We start from the raw sequence: 19,946 nt of genomic DNA on the forward strand, positions 1-19,946 counted from the left end.
AAGTTCCTTTGTCTATGAATTCAGTGCAAGGCAGATTAAAGTGAGAGAAGGCGGTTTAGTCTCCAACAAGCAGATGCTAAAAGAGTACAAGTTTCAGAGACATAGTACGAGAGCCCCTTCAGGGATAGTACTGCACACAGACAGACTCATTATTTGCTTATTAAACATCAAAAGCTTTTAAACCACTTCAGTGTCTTGAACCTCTGCTCATGTAACACACAAATTACAGTGGATTGGTGCTTTAGACAGTTATTTAGGATGAGATTTTGTTGCACAGGCTGACATGTAGTGTTAGACATGTAAGGGGGTGGGAAATAATAAAAAAACCCCAAACAGGTGGTGTTACACCTCAGGCAATGACAAGAAAGAAAAACAGAAAGTTGGCATTACTGATGCTTACCTGGGATTGTTTTTTAATGTATTTACTAAAAATTCATGAAGATCTATACCAGTGGAATCTGTGTATTCTTGGCTGGAATCTAAGGGTGGGGGGAAGAGAGCAAAATTACACTTTGAACAAACATTAATACTAGTTTTTTTCATTATTGTTGAACATGGTATTTATGAATCAATACTATATAACTATTAGGCACATTATTCCCAAAATTAAATACTTCCAGTTTCCAGGGAAAAGGCTCACAAGTTAAAAAAAAAACAACAAAAAACAACTAAAACCAGAAAACCCAACACCACCTCCTCCATCTTCCTAATTCAAGTGTAATACAGCAACAGCTTCAAGTAACACTGCCCAGCTATTAACAAATTGCTATGTATTTTCAAGCAGTATATCACCCCAAGTCACCCAACTTCTCAATATACTACATTGCACTGTTGTATGCACTTCTGTGGACCAGCAGCTGATCTACAGAATTACTGGATGTTGCCCAAAGAAATACTGTCATTCAGAACATAACAGTTTAACCTTCACAAATATTATTTTATATTATTAAAAATCCTTCTTCTGTTGGACTCTGTTTTCACAACATAATGTTGAGAAGTTTTCAAAAATAAGTCTCACAACCTCTGTCTTCTTTCTGGTTTCAGTGAAACACAGTATTCAAAGTTACATTTTGTTCTCTAAAATATGTCACTGAAAGAAATGATTTAACACCAAATCTTCCCTTACGTAAGCACCTTCCAGAGTTCCAAGTCTCAGATGTAAAAGCTAGAGGTGTTTCAACAATATTTTTGGAACTAGATTTCTTCCAAGAACTTCTATGTGTCAACCTAGTCTCCAGTTAGGCACAGCTCAAACTCATGCCTATGTCCTAGCTGTTCCAGGGCTTTTTGTGGTCAGTATGGAGAGCAATCATTGAAAATGAGTTTCTATTAGCAATGAGGGGGGACCATGCACAAAGCAAGGTAGGATTTGGCAGGGACAGAATCTACGCAGGCATTTTCACTAGAGCAACAGTGCCGGCAGAACAGCCTCTTTTGGCATAGTGGGAAACCACGTGACCAAAGTGTCCAATCTTCAAAAATGAAAACTAAAACTTTTCCTGGAGAAAATCCAAGTCCACCTGATCACAGGGAATCTCTAGTTCCCTAAAGATGAAGGATAGTGCGTTCTTTTATCTGCAAAGCTTGTTATGCTATCAATCCTGCCCATATATTAACCAGAGAGTATAAATGAAACCAAGCAAGTTTGCGCATTTATGGTTTGGGATTACTTTTGATTCTGAGGGGAAGGCAAAAAGAAAAAAAAGGTATGCTTGGTAAAACAACTTTAAGATTGAATAATTATTTAATTTTCTTAATTTGCAAGTAAGCAATAATTTAGCTATAATTACTAGAAGACTGATGCTTGAATTCCATCATTTTCTATTTTGGCACATCCTAAATTGGGAAGTAATTAACCTCCAGAGGAGATAGTGGGTGAATTTAAAACAGCTACTTCTGTCTTAAGCATTTTGTTACTTTGCTCTTAACTCTTTATCATTACCTATCACATTGGCTGTTTTTTATGGGTTTTTTTAGTAGTGTTAGGGGGTTTTTTGTTTGGTCAGGTTTGTTTTTGTTTGGGGGTTTTTTTGAGGGGTGTTAGGTTTTTTTTTTTTTTCCCTTTTAATTTTACAAGGTGGGCATATACAAAATGCAAGTTAGCTCGGAAAGAACACCCTAGTTTTTTAAGGCATCATTTTGAAGACTGAGATTTATAAATGCAGTTAAGTTTTCCATCCCAGTGCTTTTTATTTCACAAATACGTGTCTGCCAGCTGGGACAAAATGCATTGAAATGCCACATGAGGAAGGCCTAATGGAATTGAGGGACACAAGATGGACAAGTGCTACCTGTCTCAACAAGAATTCTAGCTTTAAAGACATTTCCTACATGCTGGCTGATCTAAGATGTTTAGATAAACATTCTGGATCCTTTATTTAAAGCAAAATCTGTACAATGATTTGCCAACTTAAACGCATAAAGTCTTCTACCTTTAGGAGGCATTAGGAAATATGGACAAAGACAGGCTTACATCATTAATTTTGCAGTTCTATTCCAGGTTAAAAAACCAAAGGTTTTCAGCATATAGAATAGATCTTCAATCCAGAATGCAGGAAATTGAAGTGAAAAAATAATACTTCCCATTTTTACTTATGTAGTTCCACCCTTGCTCCAAAACGTTATAAAAAAATTCTAGATATTATCAAAAGTAAAATAAATACACAAACGAGAACACTGACTTCTGTTGAATAAAGATAAGAAAAAGTACAAAGGTAGTTGTCATTCTCACTTAAGTTTCACAAAACTTGTAACAACAAAGTCTGGAATAAGATAACAACTTGTACTGACTCGTAATGTCAAAGAACACTTGTGCACAATTGAGGCAACACAATTAGTTTTATGCTGATCTGGATAGCTAGACAGCCAAGAAAGGAAAAGCATGTGCTGGAGTACATGTGTTTGAGGAAGCCTCGAAAGCACTGTATCCTTTGGGACCAACTCCTTCTCCAGCTCAAAGATGTCTGATCTATTTGCTTCATTTGCTAAAAATGAGAGTAATGTTTACACTATGATGTTCTGGAAGCAAACTGCATTTTCTCTAAATCTTCTTTATCTATGCAGTACATTTAAAAGCACAATGACAGATAGCAAACCTCTTGATAACATTTTTCTGGACAGTTTATCACTGGATTTTTCCTTCTCCGTTTCATCTTTTGCAGGCTTTTCTTCTTTTTCAAAGGACTGTGACAACTGGATCTGAATTTTCTCCTGTCAAAAGTAAAAATCAGTCATCACGGAAATTATTTCAAACAATATCTGCAGGAGAACTGTTTTGTACTATATTACCTACAAAATAAAGGAGTAACATGGAAAATAAACAAGTAACACTGAAAATAATTGCCTTCATATACTTTCTGATCCCACATGTACTTTATGCGACCACAAAATGAAATTATTTACCAGAAAATCAAAAACTATAGAGAAGACATAGAAAGTATCGTGCACATTTTAGAATTTACACATACATCCAGGCCCTGAATGCTATTTCAAAATGAATTTAAAGTATCTTATTTGATACACATGTGAAAATATTCCAGTGTTTCAGATCTATAAACTTAGAAGCTGTATAAAATTTAAGTAATGCATCATCCACGATGCTTCCCCCCCATTCATCACAGTTCTTGACTATAAAAGCTTGTTTCAAGTTTCAATTTGGTTTATGTCAAGAAGAAAAGGAAAACCAAACAGATGTTTCAATCTAAGACAGACCAGCATTCCCAGATCCACAAAAAAGGGAAATGTTTACAGTACAACATATCAAGGCAAAATTTGCAAGCCTTACTGTCATCAAGGCATAGATTCTTAACTTCCTGTATATTTTGACAGAGCAACTTTGTGTGTAATCATCTCAAAAGCCATGTTTTTATACAAGTAGTGAACTATCATAAAACCTGTTTCCCAAATACAGCAAAAAAGAGCTTCCCTTTGAAATTATAGTGACATAACAGTCCCCTAAATAGTGGAAGATTGTAATTCGTTTTTCATGTCTCTCTACTCTTTTTACCCTCAGTGAAGGACTAACGTATTTCAGACAGCAAAACCAGAGGAGGTAGGGGGAAATACAGACACCGTGTGTCTGAATGACTCCAAGAGGAGGAGTGGCAAAGTCCTGTAAGAGCAAGACTCCCCCATCACCTTTTATCTGGAACTCGATTTTGCTCCCCAGATGCCAACTGAGCTGATGCTGTCACTCCTCCCACCCGAGAACATTTGATCCTTCCCAACCCAAAGAACCTGCCCCTCATCCATTCTTGCCTATCACTCTTCTGTCCTGCACCAAACCCTTTCCCATTCACTCTTCCTTCAAACCTGCTCTAAGCTTCTCCTTGTGTCATTCCACAGACTTGATCTCGCTCAGGTAAGCTGGCCAGAGAAATATAGTCGGGATTCTCCAAGTTTAAAGACTGTTTCACACACAAACACATCCTTGCACAACCTGCAGTGATGGTCCTCCCTGCCCTAGGACACCAAACTGCTTGCTCTCCCTTGGTCCCTTCAGAGCTGGGCAATGGGAACCCTATACTAAAGGAGGTTATGGTTTAGAACTAGTTTCACTATGCATTTTTTAACAACTTTTTCAAATGAGACAAAAAGTTTAGCTGATAGTTTTATCAGCTCTCCCTTTGATTATGATTTTTTCCCCACACTATATGTTCTAATTAAACTTACTAATTCATGAACTCCCTGCAAAACAGCACGACAAGTGTGAAGATTTCTCAGCTTTTATGATATCATCTATAAACAAATCTGATAAAAATGCATTACCAATCACTAATAATGAACTCTTTTGTATAATTCTTCCCTAATCTTGAGAATTCACTTGGCTACAAACCTTAAGGAGTCCAAAACAAATATCTTTCCATTCCTCACCTCATAAACCTGAATATAATTCACATAAGCAATTTATTTGTCACTACGAAGTGCACTACACCTACTGTTCACCTAGTAGCTGCATAAAAGTTACTTGAAAAAGAAAAGAAACATGGTTTATGTCTTAAGAAATTATTTCTGACTTGGATCCACCAATGTTATTCTTCATTTTATAATAATACTCTACAAAACTATCAGTAAATTAAGGAGATTTTCATTGTCTGATTTTCCTTCACTAGAAAATTGACTACATATTCTAAACTCATCTGAAGTAAAAGCATACAGCAATAGTTTAGTCAAAGGATTTCAGCAAGTAATCATTTTCATACTTCTTTTCCCAATGAGAGCTAAAAAAGGAATAGCCATCTGAACAGCCAGTTCTACTACGACCAATTCTACTTCAAAGTGTGATACAACAGAACTGTGTACCAAAGGGCACCTTCATGTGATTTCATGCTATAAAAACCGTAGCATCTAATTAAATATGACCTACTTGACTGGAAAGTTGCTGAAAAATCTTTTCACTTCTATTTCCTAAAATTCTTTTAATCCCATCCTGTTTGTGTCTCTCTGATGGCACACTGATTTAATAAACTCTTTACTGTAACTCAGATCTCCTATCTGAAGTCCTCATTATAGCACAAGAAAGTGTCACCAAATCCTGATTAAACAAGAAAAAGCTAAATAAAAAGTAAACACACACACACACACCCCCACATCCCCGCCCAGCCATCAAAACCTGCTAAATTCCTCCAGTTTAAAACACTTGAGAAAATGGTAAGTCAGGGAACATTACAGAATATTACATAATGGTGCTATGTCCTGGGTCCTTTACCTGGCTTTTTACCACCAATCTCTAAACCTGAATTTACACAGATCAGTATAAACTAGCATTACAGACCCTGGTAGTCTCCCCGCACCGTTGTTTTATTTTGCTAAAGAGGAAAAAGTTCAATCTTTTGAAGGTTTATTTACTTGTTACCCGTAATAACTGTCATTCATATGAAAACAGCCCTTCTTTAAAAAAAGAGTTTAAATGGATCATCCTTTGCTAGTGTTCGTACTTCATATTAGAGCACACAGAATTAGAATAACCCCAGCAACTAATATTTAGACAAAGGATAGCAAGAGAATAAAGACTTGGTGTATTCACAAAGATAACAGATCAAATAAATCAGTTACGTTCTTCTTCCTGCAAAAAATGGGTAAGATTGTACTTTCATAGCACCTTTTAGTAAAAGGCTGCCAGTGCTTTTTAACAGGTAAGGCTTAAAAATTTGTGAGGTCCTACCTAGGTTTCTCAGTAAGGAACAGTATCTTTTCTCATGTTGCAATTGCTCAAGAAAATATAAACAAGTATATTAGAAAATAAATTGATCTACTTGAGACAGTTTGGCAGGTCTGTGACCTCTTTCATTAAAGCCTTTGAGAAGCAGCCAGCAGTGACTTGCTAAGTGACTTCTACACTTGCATGTGCCTAGGAGTTTCACCTTGCTAAGAGCTGCTGTACACACACACACTAGTGAGAAAGGGGTGACTGAAACAGTCATAGGGAAGACTACAGAGTTATCCCAAAACTCACACCAGTTCCTAATTAGGCAGCCAGCAGCCAACTGGTGCTTACAGAAGAAATCTTCTTTGGGAAAGAAAGCAGAATGGGTGAAGAAATTGCCTGAGTCATTACAGAGGGTCACGGAAGAGCTGTGCCCCATAGGATGTGCACTCCAGCATCAGAACTTGTAACAAATTCCTACTTCTAACTCTTCTCGTCAACATGCTTTTCTCTACAGGGAAGAATCATATTTGTTCTCTCAATCATTTGCATAGTTACTGCGATTCATAAGCCATTTCTTCTAGATTACTGTTTCTAATGAAAACTCACAGCTAGATCTAATTTTGTTTCTTAATATACAATCTGCTTTATGGTATTCCTTTCATACAAACTTAGATTATCACCCAATTCAATTCATTCTGTAGAACTGGCCTTTACACCTTTTCTACTACTGCAATAATTCCTTTTAACAGGGACCTTGCGGTATGCAGCTAAAGACAGATTCCCAGAGGACATGGTAACAAATACCATCTGCAGAGAACGCTTATTATAAATGTCTGACTTTAAAGAATTAAATACATGGCCTTGCATAGTTAGTGCTGGAGGTTTTTAAAATCCTAATGTCTCTTATGTAATTAGAGTGACTGAAAAAGTTAAACCCTACTGCTTCAGACTAAACAACTAAGACTAGAACTAGATCTCTCAGTCAAATTTGTTAGTCTTACGCAAAACATTACAACAGGTTATAAATCATTGTAAACAGCATTAGCTTCTGTTGTCTTTTAATCTCTTACTCTGCAGCCTATACCAATCTAAGGCTTAGATTTTCATCAAATTAGAAGGCCCAGTTTCAAAATTTGTCTAGTCAACACTTCCAAATACTGTAAAGTATATTAGTTAAGGATGACAAAAAATAGGATTTTCTCTGTTTTCCAAAGGAAAAAAACCCTAGATACTTTGTGGTTTGATCTTACAAGATTTTAATTAGCTTGACAAATACCTATGTGAGTTCTCAACCTCCCTCCCCAAAACTGACTTACCATTCCCCCAGCAAAATCCCCTCACACTCTGCTATTCTATGTTCCTTCTGCTTGTTAAAAAAAGGGCAACTTTTCACAAAAAGATGGTTTAGAAGTTTTTCAAATAACAGCAAAATCAGTCAACATGCTTTATGAGTAAGCCACTAAGGATCATTTCAGTTTTGTTAGGAGTGGGGGGGGGAAGACATTTTGATGCCCTTCATTCATACACAGAACTAAAACCAGTAATAGTATTTTGTTCTAAAAATATAGACTGGTATGAAGGTAAATTCAGGAAAGCTAGATTTTGTTTTAAATTCTCAAAAGTATTTTTACACATTTTGTCCAGCATTTAAGAACTTCTTTAAGTGTATTAGACCATCTTAATAGATTAGTCTTCGGACATACCTCAAGCATGTGTTAATAGAACTACCAGCAATTATGACTAATATGCAGGAATTCAGATAAGACACCAGAGCTTACAACTGTTTAAATTTTCTAAATATAAAAATCTGGTAAATTATGCTGCATATTAATAATCATTTTTCTGTCTTACTGATGGCAGACAGCACTTGAGCAGTTGAAGACTGCCTCAAGTGCTCTGTAACAGTAGAGAGTTAAAACCACTAACAAAACCCCTTCCCTTGTTTCCCAGATATCAACCATTATAGTTCAGAAACACAAAGCAGCAAATTCTTCATCTGCTATTGCCAACTCTATTAAAGCTGTATTAAAAAAAATTTCAAATAATATGGTGTCCGCATATTTCAAGTGTACCAAAAAGATTTACTTTTGAACAATAAGTTACTTCAAATTGTTTCAGAAACTTCAGTAACGTGATTTTTACCTGGAGGTCCTGTGATATTTCAGCTGTGGGAGGTGGTGGATATTCTTCACATACAGCAAGGCTCCGAACTAACTTTAACTTTGTGTTTGACTAAAGGAAAGTAAAATTAAAAACTATGGCTTATAAAAATTATATAAATACACCATAAGCCATTCTTTTCCCATTCCTCTTATGTAAAACAAAATGGCTGAAAACAGCATTTTTAATATTTTCAATAGAATAAATCATTTCCTTTAGGACAAAAATACCCAAGCAATTGCAGCTTTTGAAGGCACTGTCAGCACAATAGAGCACATCTAAGGAAAATTAAATAAAATCTTTGGGAAAATGTTTCTCTCCATAACAATAAAAAGCCACCAAAAATATAAAGGCAAACCACAAAAGCAGACAACTAGGCAAGACAAAAATCCAACAGAATAAAACAAAGCTTCAAAGCCAAAAAATAAAACTAAAGGCACTTTTCACAAAGTAACAAAGCTTCATCAAGCATGAAGGGCTTCCTTAGCATGCCAGCACACAAGTCTACTGTACCTTTGACCTTTTTGCTGTCTGTCCAAAAGACTGCACTGGCCGCTGAATGATAGGCACAACAGAAAAGGTTTGTATTAAACTTCATAGTACAATTTTATTAATGCGAAAGTCTGTATAAGAGAAAGCTTTAAGAGTTATTACTGACATGGCGGTCAAATTTGTGAAAGGAACAGCAGGTGCTTTTGGCTGAAGGATTATATGCTCTCCCAATTTCATCGTGCTTGTCCTTGATTTCTCTTCTTCATTTACTGACAATAGATATTACAGGAATTTAACAGGAAGCAAGCATTATTCTTGTTCAGTAAGATCCAAGCAGTTTAGTCTCAACCAGCTCCTACATTTTAAATTCTCACGTCCTAATTTCCTTGGCAACATGACATGGTTTTTATAAATTTTCTTCCTATTCCTGAAAACTACCTGGAAAAACAATATGAGGGGCTAAAAAAAAAAATTAAAAAAAAAAAAACCCAACAAAAACGCAGCAGCATTGCCTCTACCAAGGGGACGGATGATGACTTATCATAAGCAGGTTAAAACATGTGGGTTTTTTTCTTTCATCTTAGGACCTATGGAAGTGGACTTTAAAATGGGCTACTGGTCAATTTTTCCCCCCCTTATTTTAGTAAGTTACTAAGCATTAATATGCTCTTTCTCCTCCCAGAGCCCTTTTAGTAACTTACTATACATTAATTTGCTCTTTCTCTTCCCAGATCCCTTCTATTTGCTACTGTTTCTTTAAAAAAAAAAAAAAAAGCATTACCAGAATTTTTCTCCAGTATGCATGATTGAAAGGTACATTTGAATCAACAAAAGTGTTTTAACAATTTCTTAACTGTACCCTCTGTGACAGGAATAGAAGCACTTACAGTGGCATAACATAATTTAGGTATTGGTTTCACTGTAGAACTAAAATTGATGAATAGGCAAGCCTTTAACAGAACTAGTTTTACTGAGCACAGGTCTAGTATTTGTAAGGAAAAAGTAACACCGGTAATATAATTTCAAGTGTTGTTTATTAAACAATTCCTCCTTTATGAAAAGGGGATCCTTTCAGAAAGAAACTAAATAAAGACTCTGAAAACTAAATGAAGACAGCCCTCCTTGCCATAGGGTCACAGGGCAGATGTCTATCAAGTGCCTTAATATCTTAGCAGGACGTACATGTGGCTCAGAAGAACATCTAAGCTACAATAAAGGGTTCTACCACATAAAAACAGAAGAACTGCTATTTCTCTCATTTTCCTCAAGTCGCAAATGCCTTTTTTGGATACTGCACCAGCTTAGCTGAAGAGCAGCAGAAGGGGAGCTCATTTAAGCTCATTTCACTGTATAACAAGATTTTAAATAGCAGCACTGAAAACTAACATCATCATGTTTTTTAAAGGAAGCTTGCTGAGATTTTGAGCAGCAAAGACAGTTTAAATGTTCTCATACCTGGAACAATACAGAGACTTTGAGTTTTGCTGGTACCTGCAAAATATTTTTTCTTTCAATCAGCTATGCTGAAAGCACACACTGCATATTAAAAGCTGGCACTCTGCATATCCCTGGCAAAGCTTCTATTATACCAAGTTACTAAACTTTCAAGAACTGGATGATTTCCCAGCCTCATATAATTATCTTAGGTAGATTCAAATTGAGTAGCATACACTTAAAATCAAATCAGCATTGGCAGTGGAGCCCTCAGTTCACTGTCAAAACAACAGGCAAAAGAACCTACACTTGGGCAATTGTTTACCTTTTGCAAAAGCCAGGATATAACCGAGTAGACAGAAGCAAAAACACCCCAGATCCACCACTAGGGGATAGGGGGAATGGCAAGTTCAACTTCACTATATAGGACATTTTAAAGTAGCCAAACAGAATTTGTAATAACATGTACAGTTTTGGTTAACAGAAGTAACTGCTCACTAATTAGATAAGACATACATATTTCAATTATTTTTAAGACTGATTTTAAAAAAACCCAAAACAAACAGAGAAGAGATTGTTGCTAGGAAGCAGGAACCGTAGCATATTTAAATTTAATTAATATCTGTACAAAGCACATATCTCCTCCTCACCTTACTTCAGTAATGACTTGGGAATCCATTGCAGCCAAAACTTAAGTAGGTTTGTTCATGCCAGATAAAATAAAGCAAATGCCTCAAAATTTGAGATATTGAAATTGAAATGATGCAGTATTAAATCTGAACTCTTTGTAAGAATGTTTAAAATTAATGTGGTTTTCAGATTTCAATCACAATAGGACAAGTTTGATGGTACATTCCCTTAAGCATTTTATGTGTGTTGTAGCTCATCTTCCATTTTGCTTGCAGAATTACAGTTCTGTTTCCAGGTTGGAACGTGAACCCAACTAACACTGTCAATTATGCTGCATTTAAAGATTTTTTTTTTCCCCTAAAGATTGACATTTGCAACTAACGGGAAATAAGTTAATCAAAGCAATATAGGATATTCAGGGTAGTAAACTAAGGTATTTAAATACTACGGTACTCAATTTCATGAGCACCTGACAATTTTTAGGGACCAAACCAACACCAGTATCATTGGGGAGAACTAGGCGGGCCACTGCAGGACCGAGATTCTCCCTTGACTGTAATGACTCAAACCTTAAAGTTACACAAGATAAATATCATCCCACCCATCACGTTAAGACTTCTTATCTAGAAACAGCCTTGTAAAACAATCCTGTGATAGACATGGATTCCTGGCTTTCCTGCATGACTTTTAAGGATGTCAAAACCTGAAATACAAGCCCCCACATCCAGTTGTAACTGTGAGGAATAAGCACCAGACACTTGACAGGTAGGAAGCACTGGAATAAATCTGGTATGGCTGGACTACAGGGACAACTAACATGAGAAAAGGCCTATGATGATCTAAGGTCTGCACCTGGAAATGCAACACCCCAAAGTCCTGTGATATCAACAGTAACTACACTCACAAAACTTGAAGATGATTGGGCACAGTTCCTTTCTCAGGCAAAACCACACCAACTGAGGATAGCTACATTTCCACTGGAATTCCAGGACAATAGGTAGTCAATGCATGTTGTAGCTGTTAATGCATATTTTCTCTCTTTTCAGGTCTGTGAATTTTAGTTCTGTACTAATTTCTCTGCATATACCAAGTTTTGCTCCTACAGAGTATCTTTATGTTCCCCATTTATGAAAAACAATTTGTAGCTACTTTAGAATATGCAATCCTTAGTGAGTGCAAATGAAGCAATTTCTTTTTATTTGCAGCTCTAAGACTTTTACTGACTTGAGAAAACACTGTGTTAATGAAAGCAAGATTAAAAATAAATTTACATCCCATTTAAAGTCATTATGGGCATGATTTCAAGACAGTGTTTAAAAGATAGTATTCTAAACAATTGCATGAAGAAAATAATGATTTTGTCTTTTAAAAAAACCCCAAACCCCAACTTTTAAGAACAACTACTATGCTTCATTTCCAACTACAAAATAAAAAAGGGAATTAAAATACAACTACATATAATCATATATATCCAGGCTTGCAGTAGGAGTATTTGCCTATTTTTTCCTAATTACCTCCAAAATCACATATTTTAAATACAAAGTAAAGATCTGGAGCTGTTATACACCTTCTTCTATCATCACTATGCTATCTAAACAAGTTGGATAAAAACAGGTCAGGCACAAGATGACAAATTTAGAAGTGTGAAAGGTTTTGTGAGAAGGTACTATATCCATCTCTGAAGTACCATTTGGACATTTCAGAAGACAGGCATGACATGACAGACCTGAACAAAGTGTGTTCTAAGGACATTCAGTTTTTCACCTTTCTTCTAAATTAGGTCTCAATTTTAAATCCAGTTAAGGGCTACAGTCCTAACAACCACAGATAGCTTTGTAATACTGAAGGAAAGAATAGCATGGTCTATGGTTATTTGCTGTCCTGTCTTAGTGAGGTAGTGACAGCAATTTTCCATGACATAGTAGAGGATGACCAATAGAAAAATAGTTTTGCCATTGGACACGTAGGCACTTTCAACAGTTCAGAAGTAACTAAGCAGAAACTGCCCCATCATTTATCTATTACAAAGTATTAAGCCACATATTTTGGAGACAAAGGCAGGTAAATCCTGACAAGACTAAAACAGCTGGGGAAGAGGCAAAGAAAGGCGTCAGAGAACTCAAGCTGTGGAACAAAGAGAAAAAACAAAAGGTTTGTGCTACTAATGGAGGGAAGAAACTTGCAGAGAGACATGTCTAGGTGCCAAGTAAAAAAAAATATATTCCTCCAAAGGACAGGGATATCTGCTTAATCAGAATAAATCCATTTGCCTTGCCCATATCATACGGCGGGATGCTTACACCTCCTGCATTCATTCTTCCGTGAGGCTTTTTTTGTTGGTGGTATTTTGGTTTCACTCTCCACAGCTTGCAAGTGCTTTTCCTGATACATAGCGATACGCAGCTTTCCTTCCCTCAGTCTTTTACTGCCTTGGCAATCACGATCCCATCAAGGATCTTAAATCTACTTATTAATGGTTATTTTTCAGTGCAGAGATGACGGTATTTAAGACTAACATTCCTCTTCCCTCCAACCCCCATAATGCATGGATTAGAATCATAGAATAACCTGAGTTGAAAGGAACCCATAAAGATCATCGAGTCCAACTCCTGGGTCCACACAGGACCGGCCGAATCAGAGTATATGACTCTGAGCGTTATCCAGGCACTTCTTGAACTCAGTCAAGCTCGGTGCTGTGACCACTTCCCTGGGGAGCCTGTTCCAGTGCCCAACCACCCTCTCAGTGAAGAGCCTTTTCCTGATATCCAACCTAAACCTCCCCCGTCGCAGCTTCATTCCGTTCCCTCCGGTTCCCTGGATTGTAGAATAAGAACAAACCTCCTTTTCTGGATTATACATAAGCCAATGTGAATTGTTATGGAGATTTTAAATATTTTGGGGTGGGTTTTTTTTTTAAAATACATCTTCCTAATAGTGAATAAAAGGCACTACCCCATAAGATAAAATTAAACGAACGGCCTGGATTTTTGTCAATATTTCCTGACACCTTAACTTTATAACAGCAGTCCTTATAGTGGATGAAGTATTGCCTGTTCCACCACCCAGTGACAAAGGTAATAAACTTCAGACCCTGTATTCTAGCTAATTCAGAACTAGTATGTTGTCACCTGACCTGGATAAGATTAACAGGTGGGAGAGAACAGTGACTGGTGAACCAAAACCTTTTTGACCACAAAAACTACCATAGTGCTGACATGCACGTGACTTCTCTAAAATTACTTTTCATATGAGTGCCTCTTATTTTCAGTCCCATTTAAGTGTTACTTGATGGTCACTTCAGAATATGACAATTCAAAAGTCTTCCCTAATAATCTCTGTATTATTCTACTCTCGGACTGCTTAAAGAAATTGGGAGCACTAGCCATGTACTCTGTAAGATATTTTTTCTCATTTATATTGCATCTCCAACAGTGTATGCAACAGCAAATAGGTTACTAATGCATATAATCTCAAAATAATCTGGAATTCAGAGCCAAAGTTACATTTCAAAATATAATCACCAGTTTCTGGAACTATGAAGACCCAGAAACATACCTTAATTCAAATCACGGTAGTTTAGACAGAGGAAAGATCATAGCCTGTTTCTTACTTGTCTGTAAAGTTAAATAGCAACTTAGAAATCAAGTGATAACTGTACTCAGGAATATTATTGCAGTGTGCCAATAGGTATGAAACCTGTTAAGCAATTAACTACTAGCTAGGGAAGCCAAAAACAAACCCCATACAACTCCCACCCCCAACCCATCCTCTGATATACTCAATTAGTGAACAAAAGAACACAACAAATTCCAATAAGCCTCTGATAATCTCCTCTAACATTTCTCAGCAAATCCTTTGCTCTTTTTCCCACCACTACCATAACATTTAACCTGTGCTTAATGAAAAGTAGTACATCCAGTAAAATTTCACTAGTCAAACTATATAATTATCCATTAGTTAAAAACTTGCTGACTCCTCTACTACTCTCAGAAGTTTTGTTTACCATGGACAGGCCAAAATTTTTGGTTTGTATTTTAGCATAAAGACATGCTTTCAAGGAGAAAGCCTCAAAGATACGACAGATCTATTTGCACTAGCAGCTACCACAGTACAAGTAACATTAACTTACTGACTTCAATTGTTGCAAAGGGCTTATGTTACCAAGGTTCCACTTTGTAACTGAATGTCTTCCTACCACTCTGGAAATCAACATCCTCAGCCTACAAACTGGGGTTTTAATTACACTACTCATGTAACAACAATGTTCTGATTCTGATGGAGACTCCTGAACACAACACTCACATCAACACTAAATGAAGACAACAGTAAAGCTGAAATAATTATCTAGCATACGCATGATGAACTGAACAACTGTGTAACGAAGGCTGTTCAGTTCATCGTGCGTATGCTAGATAATTATTGTAGCCACCAGCTATTACTCCTGTATAAGAACAAAACCAAGAAACCAACTGCCTCACCAAATCCCACAGCCGTCGACAAAACCGACAGATTAATTTCCCCAGACTAGGCCTGACTATTCAGCAACACTTCTTTGCAGGAAAGCAGATTTGCCACTTGAGTCTCAGAAGTTTCCACACTAAAATTTGTTGAATGAGATTTGTTGAATAAGAAAATGTGAATGGGATTTTTCCAAGTTACTGAACTGTATGAAAATAAACCTTAAATTAATTTCTAAGGCTCACTTCTGGGATATTCCATTGATTAAAGAAAATATCAGCTCAGCTATAACATCTACCAGCTTTTCAGTAGCACTTATTTCTCATATATAACTGAGAAGTATTTCATTTTAGGGATTTATTTTTCCCATAAAATTATCTATCTACAATGATGCCAGCCTTAATAAAGCCAGCAGATATTGAAGTGTAAGACTATATTGTTATTACAGTGTTCTACAAGATTTATTTGGAAGCAATTTAACAGAGCTTACTTCACTCAGTGGAATATTGAGTTGTTAGTCTTGCTCAAGACTACTCCCAAAAGAACCTTTTACTTGGTTCTCAATAACAAGAATCTAATAAGCTACTGTCCTGTTTTTGTAACCCACAAGAGAATACTGCCACACCCCATATCCCAATCAGGATTTTTATCAGAAAACTGTTTATTATTAATCCACAGACACAAAATTCCTATAGAAAAGTAGTTTTTGTCTGACAAGCTTCTGTGTTTTCTCTTCGAAATGTGCCCCGTTTTCTAGGTTGTGCCAGAAAATTTCAGTTGCCTTCCTTAACTTCTCACCTCATCTAAGACACTTACAGTCTTCAGTGACCAAGTGGACAGCCTCAGCTAGGAGTTAGCTAGTTTGTCCCATGTCAAAGAGGATATTTCAGGACTCTTGAACATAAACAGTAACTGCACAACTAAACTTCAGAGGTATTAAATCTGCTGCCATACATTCTTAAAAGTATCCTTATTGGTGTGTTCTCCTTTAACACAAGATATTTTCATACTATTTCCCCTCTCTTTTTCACTTGAAATTTGATGTCACAATTTCTTTATAGGTACATCTCCCACCTTGCAAAGGCCATTCATTTATATGCATCAGCTCTTCAGTGTATGCATGATGACTGCCTAAGCTTTCCTACCTAATAAATCATGTACCAAAATTGTCAAGCAGTGAAGAACGAAGAAAAGGGAAGATACAGGGAGTACTGGCTAGCAGCCAAGATGGGATGATAGCTCACCAGCTCACTCCACCATTGATGTAGGGAGAAAGAGACTGGACCTTCTGCTGGTGACAAGGGTAGCAGCCAGACCTACTGGCCTCAGGAGCTCTGCTGGCTTGATTCTTCTGACACCTGGGGATTTGGATTACCTGCATCTGATTACTTCAGCCTTATGCTGTACAGCCCTGCTGTAAAGGTTACACCTGAGCCACCTGAGAGCTGCACATAGCTCAAGAGCCCTAGATGGTTCATCTCTACTCAGGGCAGAAATGCTGAGCTGTGCTGTAGTTCAGCAACAGCAAAAGACAGCTTAAGTGCCGAGTTTTTCCCTTGTTCTGCTACAATGAAGAGACTCAACTTCACATGTGCACTCAGGAAAACACAAATATGGGCAAATTGTCTGGTTCCCATGAAAACTGCTCATCTACTTCAAATAATTAAAAATGACTGCGTCTCAGAGAAGTGGGGCAAAGGAGGAGAGAGGAAGCAATAATCATCCTACTTGCTTCCCTAACGCCAGACAGGTTTTCCTGACCTGTACCAAAGAAACACGTATGAAAAGAAAGGGAGAAGAACAAGACACAGACTTAACATGATACAGTAGTGAAAAATAAAGTGAAAAGCTTCTTACCGGCATATTGTTTTTGCTATCAGGACAATTTTCATCCTTTTCTGCTTGAATCTGCTCTTGACTTCCTGATTTTATAAGGTTTTCAACTGGGTCTGTATCTTTAAATTCAGCTTCTGAACCCTTCATTGCATCAGTTTCATCTTTTACAGTAAGAATATCAGACATCCTCATTAGAAAAGGTTATTTTAAAATTCTACAAGAAATATGGAACCTTTAGGACAAAGAAAAAGTGGATCACTGAGTAATTTTAAATTAATTTTAGAAGTTACATACCTACACAGCTACCCAAAATAAACATAACATGCTGTAAAAAGGATTCCCCCTCCTGTTATGACTTTTTTTCCTGTCTTATATCAGAGGGAGAGAGTGACCATTTTCTTAATCACTTTTATCAAGAGGCTTATAATAACAGACATCTATACAAATGAGAACTAAGAGCTACACTATAGGATAACACTTGCAGATTTTCCCTTCTGTATTGTAAAATAAACACATGAGCATTCAGATACTCCAAACCAAACTAGCTTCCAACAGAAGCAAGGGAAACTTTTCTCATTTGAAAGGAAGAGAATTACATATAGATTTATTTGCAAAGGGTTGCACGTAAACAGATGAATCGTAATGCACCAAGAGTGCAAACATTCATAAATTTCATTAAAACTTTCAAGTTTCGTAGTTGCCAGGTAACAACTGGGTAAGTTCTGAATGCAGGAACTATCTTACCTACTAGATGTAGTGAAACTAGTTTTAATAACTCTCTCAAAAGCAATAAATAAGAACGAAAGAGAACACTTTGGTCATTAAGATACTAACAACCATTATCAGTAATTACAATTTATTCTTATAATAATTATTAATAATATTATTTTAAATACTATATAAACATAACTATAATGATTAATGCTGTAACAGAACCACCCCAATTTTCCCTAAGAAATAAGAATCATAAAATGGTTTGGGTTGGAAGGGACCTTAAAGATCACCTAGTTCCAACCCCCCTGCCATAGGCAGGGACACCCTCCACTAGACCAGGTTGCCCAAAGCCCCATCCAGCCTGGCCTTGAACACTGCCAGGGAGCCAGGGGCATCCACAGCTTCTCTGGGCAACCTCTTCCAGTGCCACACCACCCTCACAGGGAAGAATTTCTTCCTGATGTCTAAATTTACCCTCCTTCAGCTTAAGACTATTCCCCCATGTCTTATCACCTCATGCCTTTGTAAACAGTCCCTCTCCAGCTTTCCTGTAAGCCCCTTTAGGTATTGGAAGGCTGCTATAAGGTCTCCCCAGAGCTGCCTTTTCTCCAGGCTGAACAAGCCCAATTCTTGAACACTTCCAGGGATGGGGCATCCACAACTTCTCTAGGCAACCTGTTCCAGTGCCTCACCACCCTTACAGTAAAGGATTTCTTCCTACTATTTAATCTAAATCTACTCTCCTTCAGCTTAAGAAGAAATACAACTTCTTGACATTACTCAGCTACAGTGCAAGATGTACAAATAAAAGTTTTCCATTTAAGAGAAACAAAGACTAAGATCTGAATGCTTAAAAAACAAATAACAATCAAATAACATTATGGAAAAGTCCAAGTAAGTATCTGATTTAGTACCTGATATGTCCTACAGTTTGGGGATTGTGGTCTCCCACAAAAATAAAATAAAATATTCCAAAATTCCTTTTCACAGTTGTCAACCAAGATGTCAGTTGTAATGAACCATCTGGAATCCGGCAGGAGTCGTCCCATGTCCTTATCCCCAGTGTAGATTCCTGGACAGAACTATGTTGTCTTGAATCAGCAAGAACATTCCTTTCGAATGCCTAAAAATCAACAAAGGAAATACATGATACTTTCATTTGGGGTGGGAGGGGAGAGGGAACATGATGACACCCAAAAACTTAGTTATTTCTAGAAAAAAAAGTACAGAAGAAATCAGCATTTGTCCTATCTATTCATTCTACTTCCTTTATCTAGCAGTAATAATTTTCATTAGACTTCCAAGATATTTCTGTATTACAGAGTTAACAAGTAGTCATAATAAACATTTTGTTGGCATTCCTAGTAAAACTGTTTCTATAAACAAGCAGGTATCTTCCAGAAGAGTCTGAAAAGACAGTTTGAAATAGGCAGCCCAGCAGGTGTGGAGGAGTAATAGGCCATGAAAGCTCACAAATCCCTGTTAGCATAACAGCATTTTTCTCTTTGTCATAGTTAATACTCTACAAGCACAATACATAATCCATATTTTAGGCAACTTGAATTACAGAGGACAATTTTATTTTACTCAACAAAGTAATTGCTTTTGAATGAGGATTTACAAATTTCTGCAAAACTGACAATGTTCCGTCTTCCTTCCTTTTCAAATTTACTTTTCTGAGAACTAAGTAATATCACCACCCACAAGGAAGCATGCATTTGAAGTTGTAGGCAACAACAGACATCTAACAGCAAACAAAACATAACCTATGAACATCGCAAAAATATCCTAAAGCAAAGAAAACAACTATCTCTCAAACCTGTGAAAGATACACTGAAATAAAATAGCTGAAAAGGATCTCTGTATTGCATTGCCCAAACGCTTTGCTCATGACTAGTCAGGGGCTTATTAAAAACAGTACAAATGAAAATAAACAACAAGAATACCTTCTGTCACCTCAGTTGAACTTAATTTCCATGTAATGTGATAATTAGAATCGTTTCAGGAAAACAACAAACAAGTGAGAAACATCAGAATTGTTTGAAGTGAAATTAAGAAACAAATGAGACATTTA

General features: G+C 36.7%; 1 protein-coding gene across 18 annotated transcripts in view; it reads right to left on the reverse strand.

Annotated features, from left to right (window-relative positions):
• R3HDM1 (R3H domain containing 1) overlaps positions 1-19,946 on the reverse strand; it is a 90,544-nt gene that overhangs the window by 35,577 nt on the left and 35,021 nt on the right. For 10 of the 18 annotated variants that reach the window (XM_054830736.1, XM_054830741.1, XM_054830742.1 and 7 more), the window contains 6 exons: positions 18,787-18,995; positions 17,180-17,390; positions 8,822-8,863; positions 8,291-8,380; positions 3,096-3,210; positions 401-479 (listed from right to left, as the gene is read on the reverse strand). In XM_054830736.1, the coding sequence (XP_054686711.1) occupies positions 401-479; positions 3,096-3,210; positions 8,291-8,380; positions 8,822-8,863; positions 17,180-17,350 (497 nt within the window). In that variant the 5' untranslated portion in view covers positions 17,351-17,390; positions 18,787-18,995. Of the gene's footprint in view, positions 1-400; positions 480-3,095; positions 3,211-8,290; positions 8,381-8,821; positions 8,864-8,966; positions 9,008-17,179; positions 17,391-18,786; positions 18,996-19,946 lie in introns of those variants that run through there. The other 8 variants (XM_054830744.1, XM_054830738.1, XM_054830740.1 and 5 more) reach the window with 3 other exon arrangements.

This window comes from Grus americana, chromosome 6 (genome assembly GCF_028858705.1).
Source record: "Grus americana isolate bGruAme1 chromosome 6, bGruAme1.mat, whole genome shotgun sequence".
Classification (NCBI taxonomy): Eukaryota; Metazoa; Chordata; class Aves; order Gruiformes; family Gruidae; genus Grus; species Grus americana.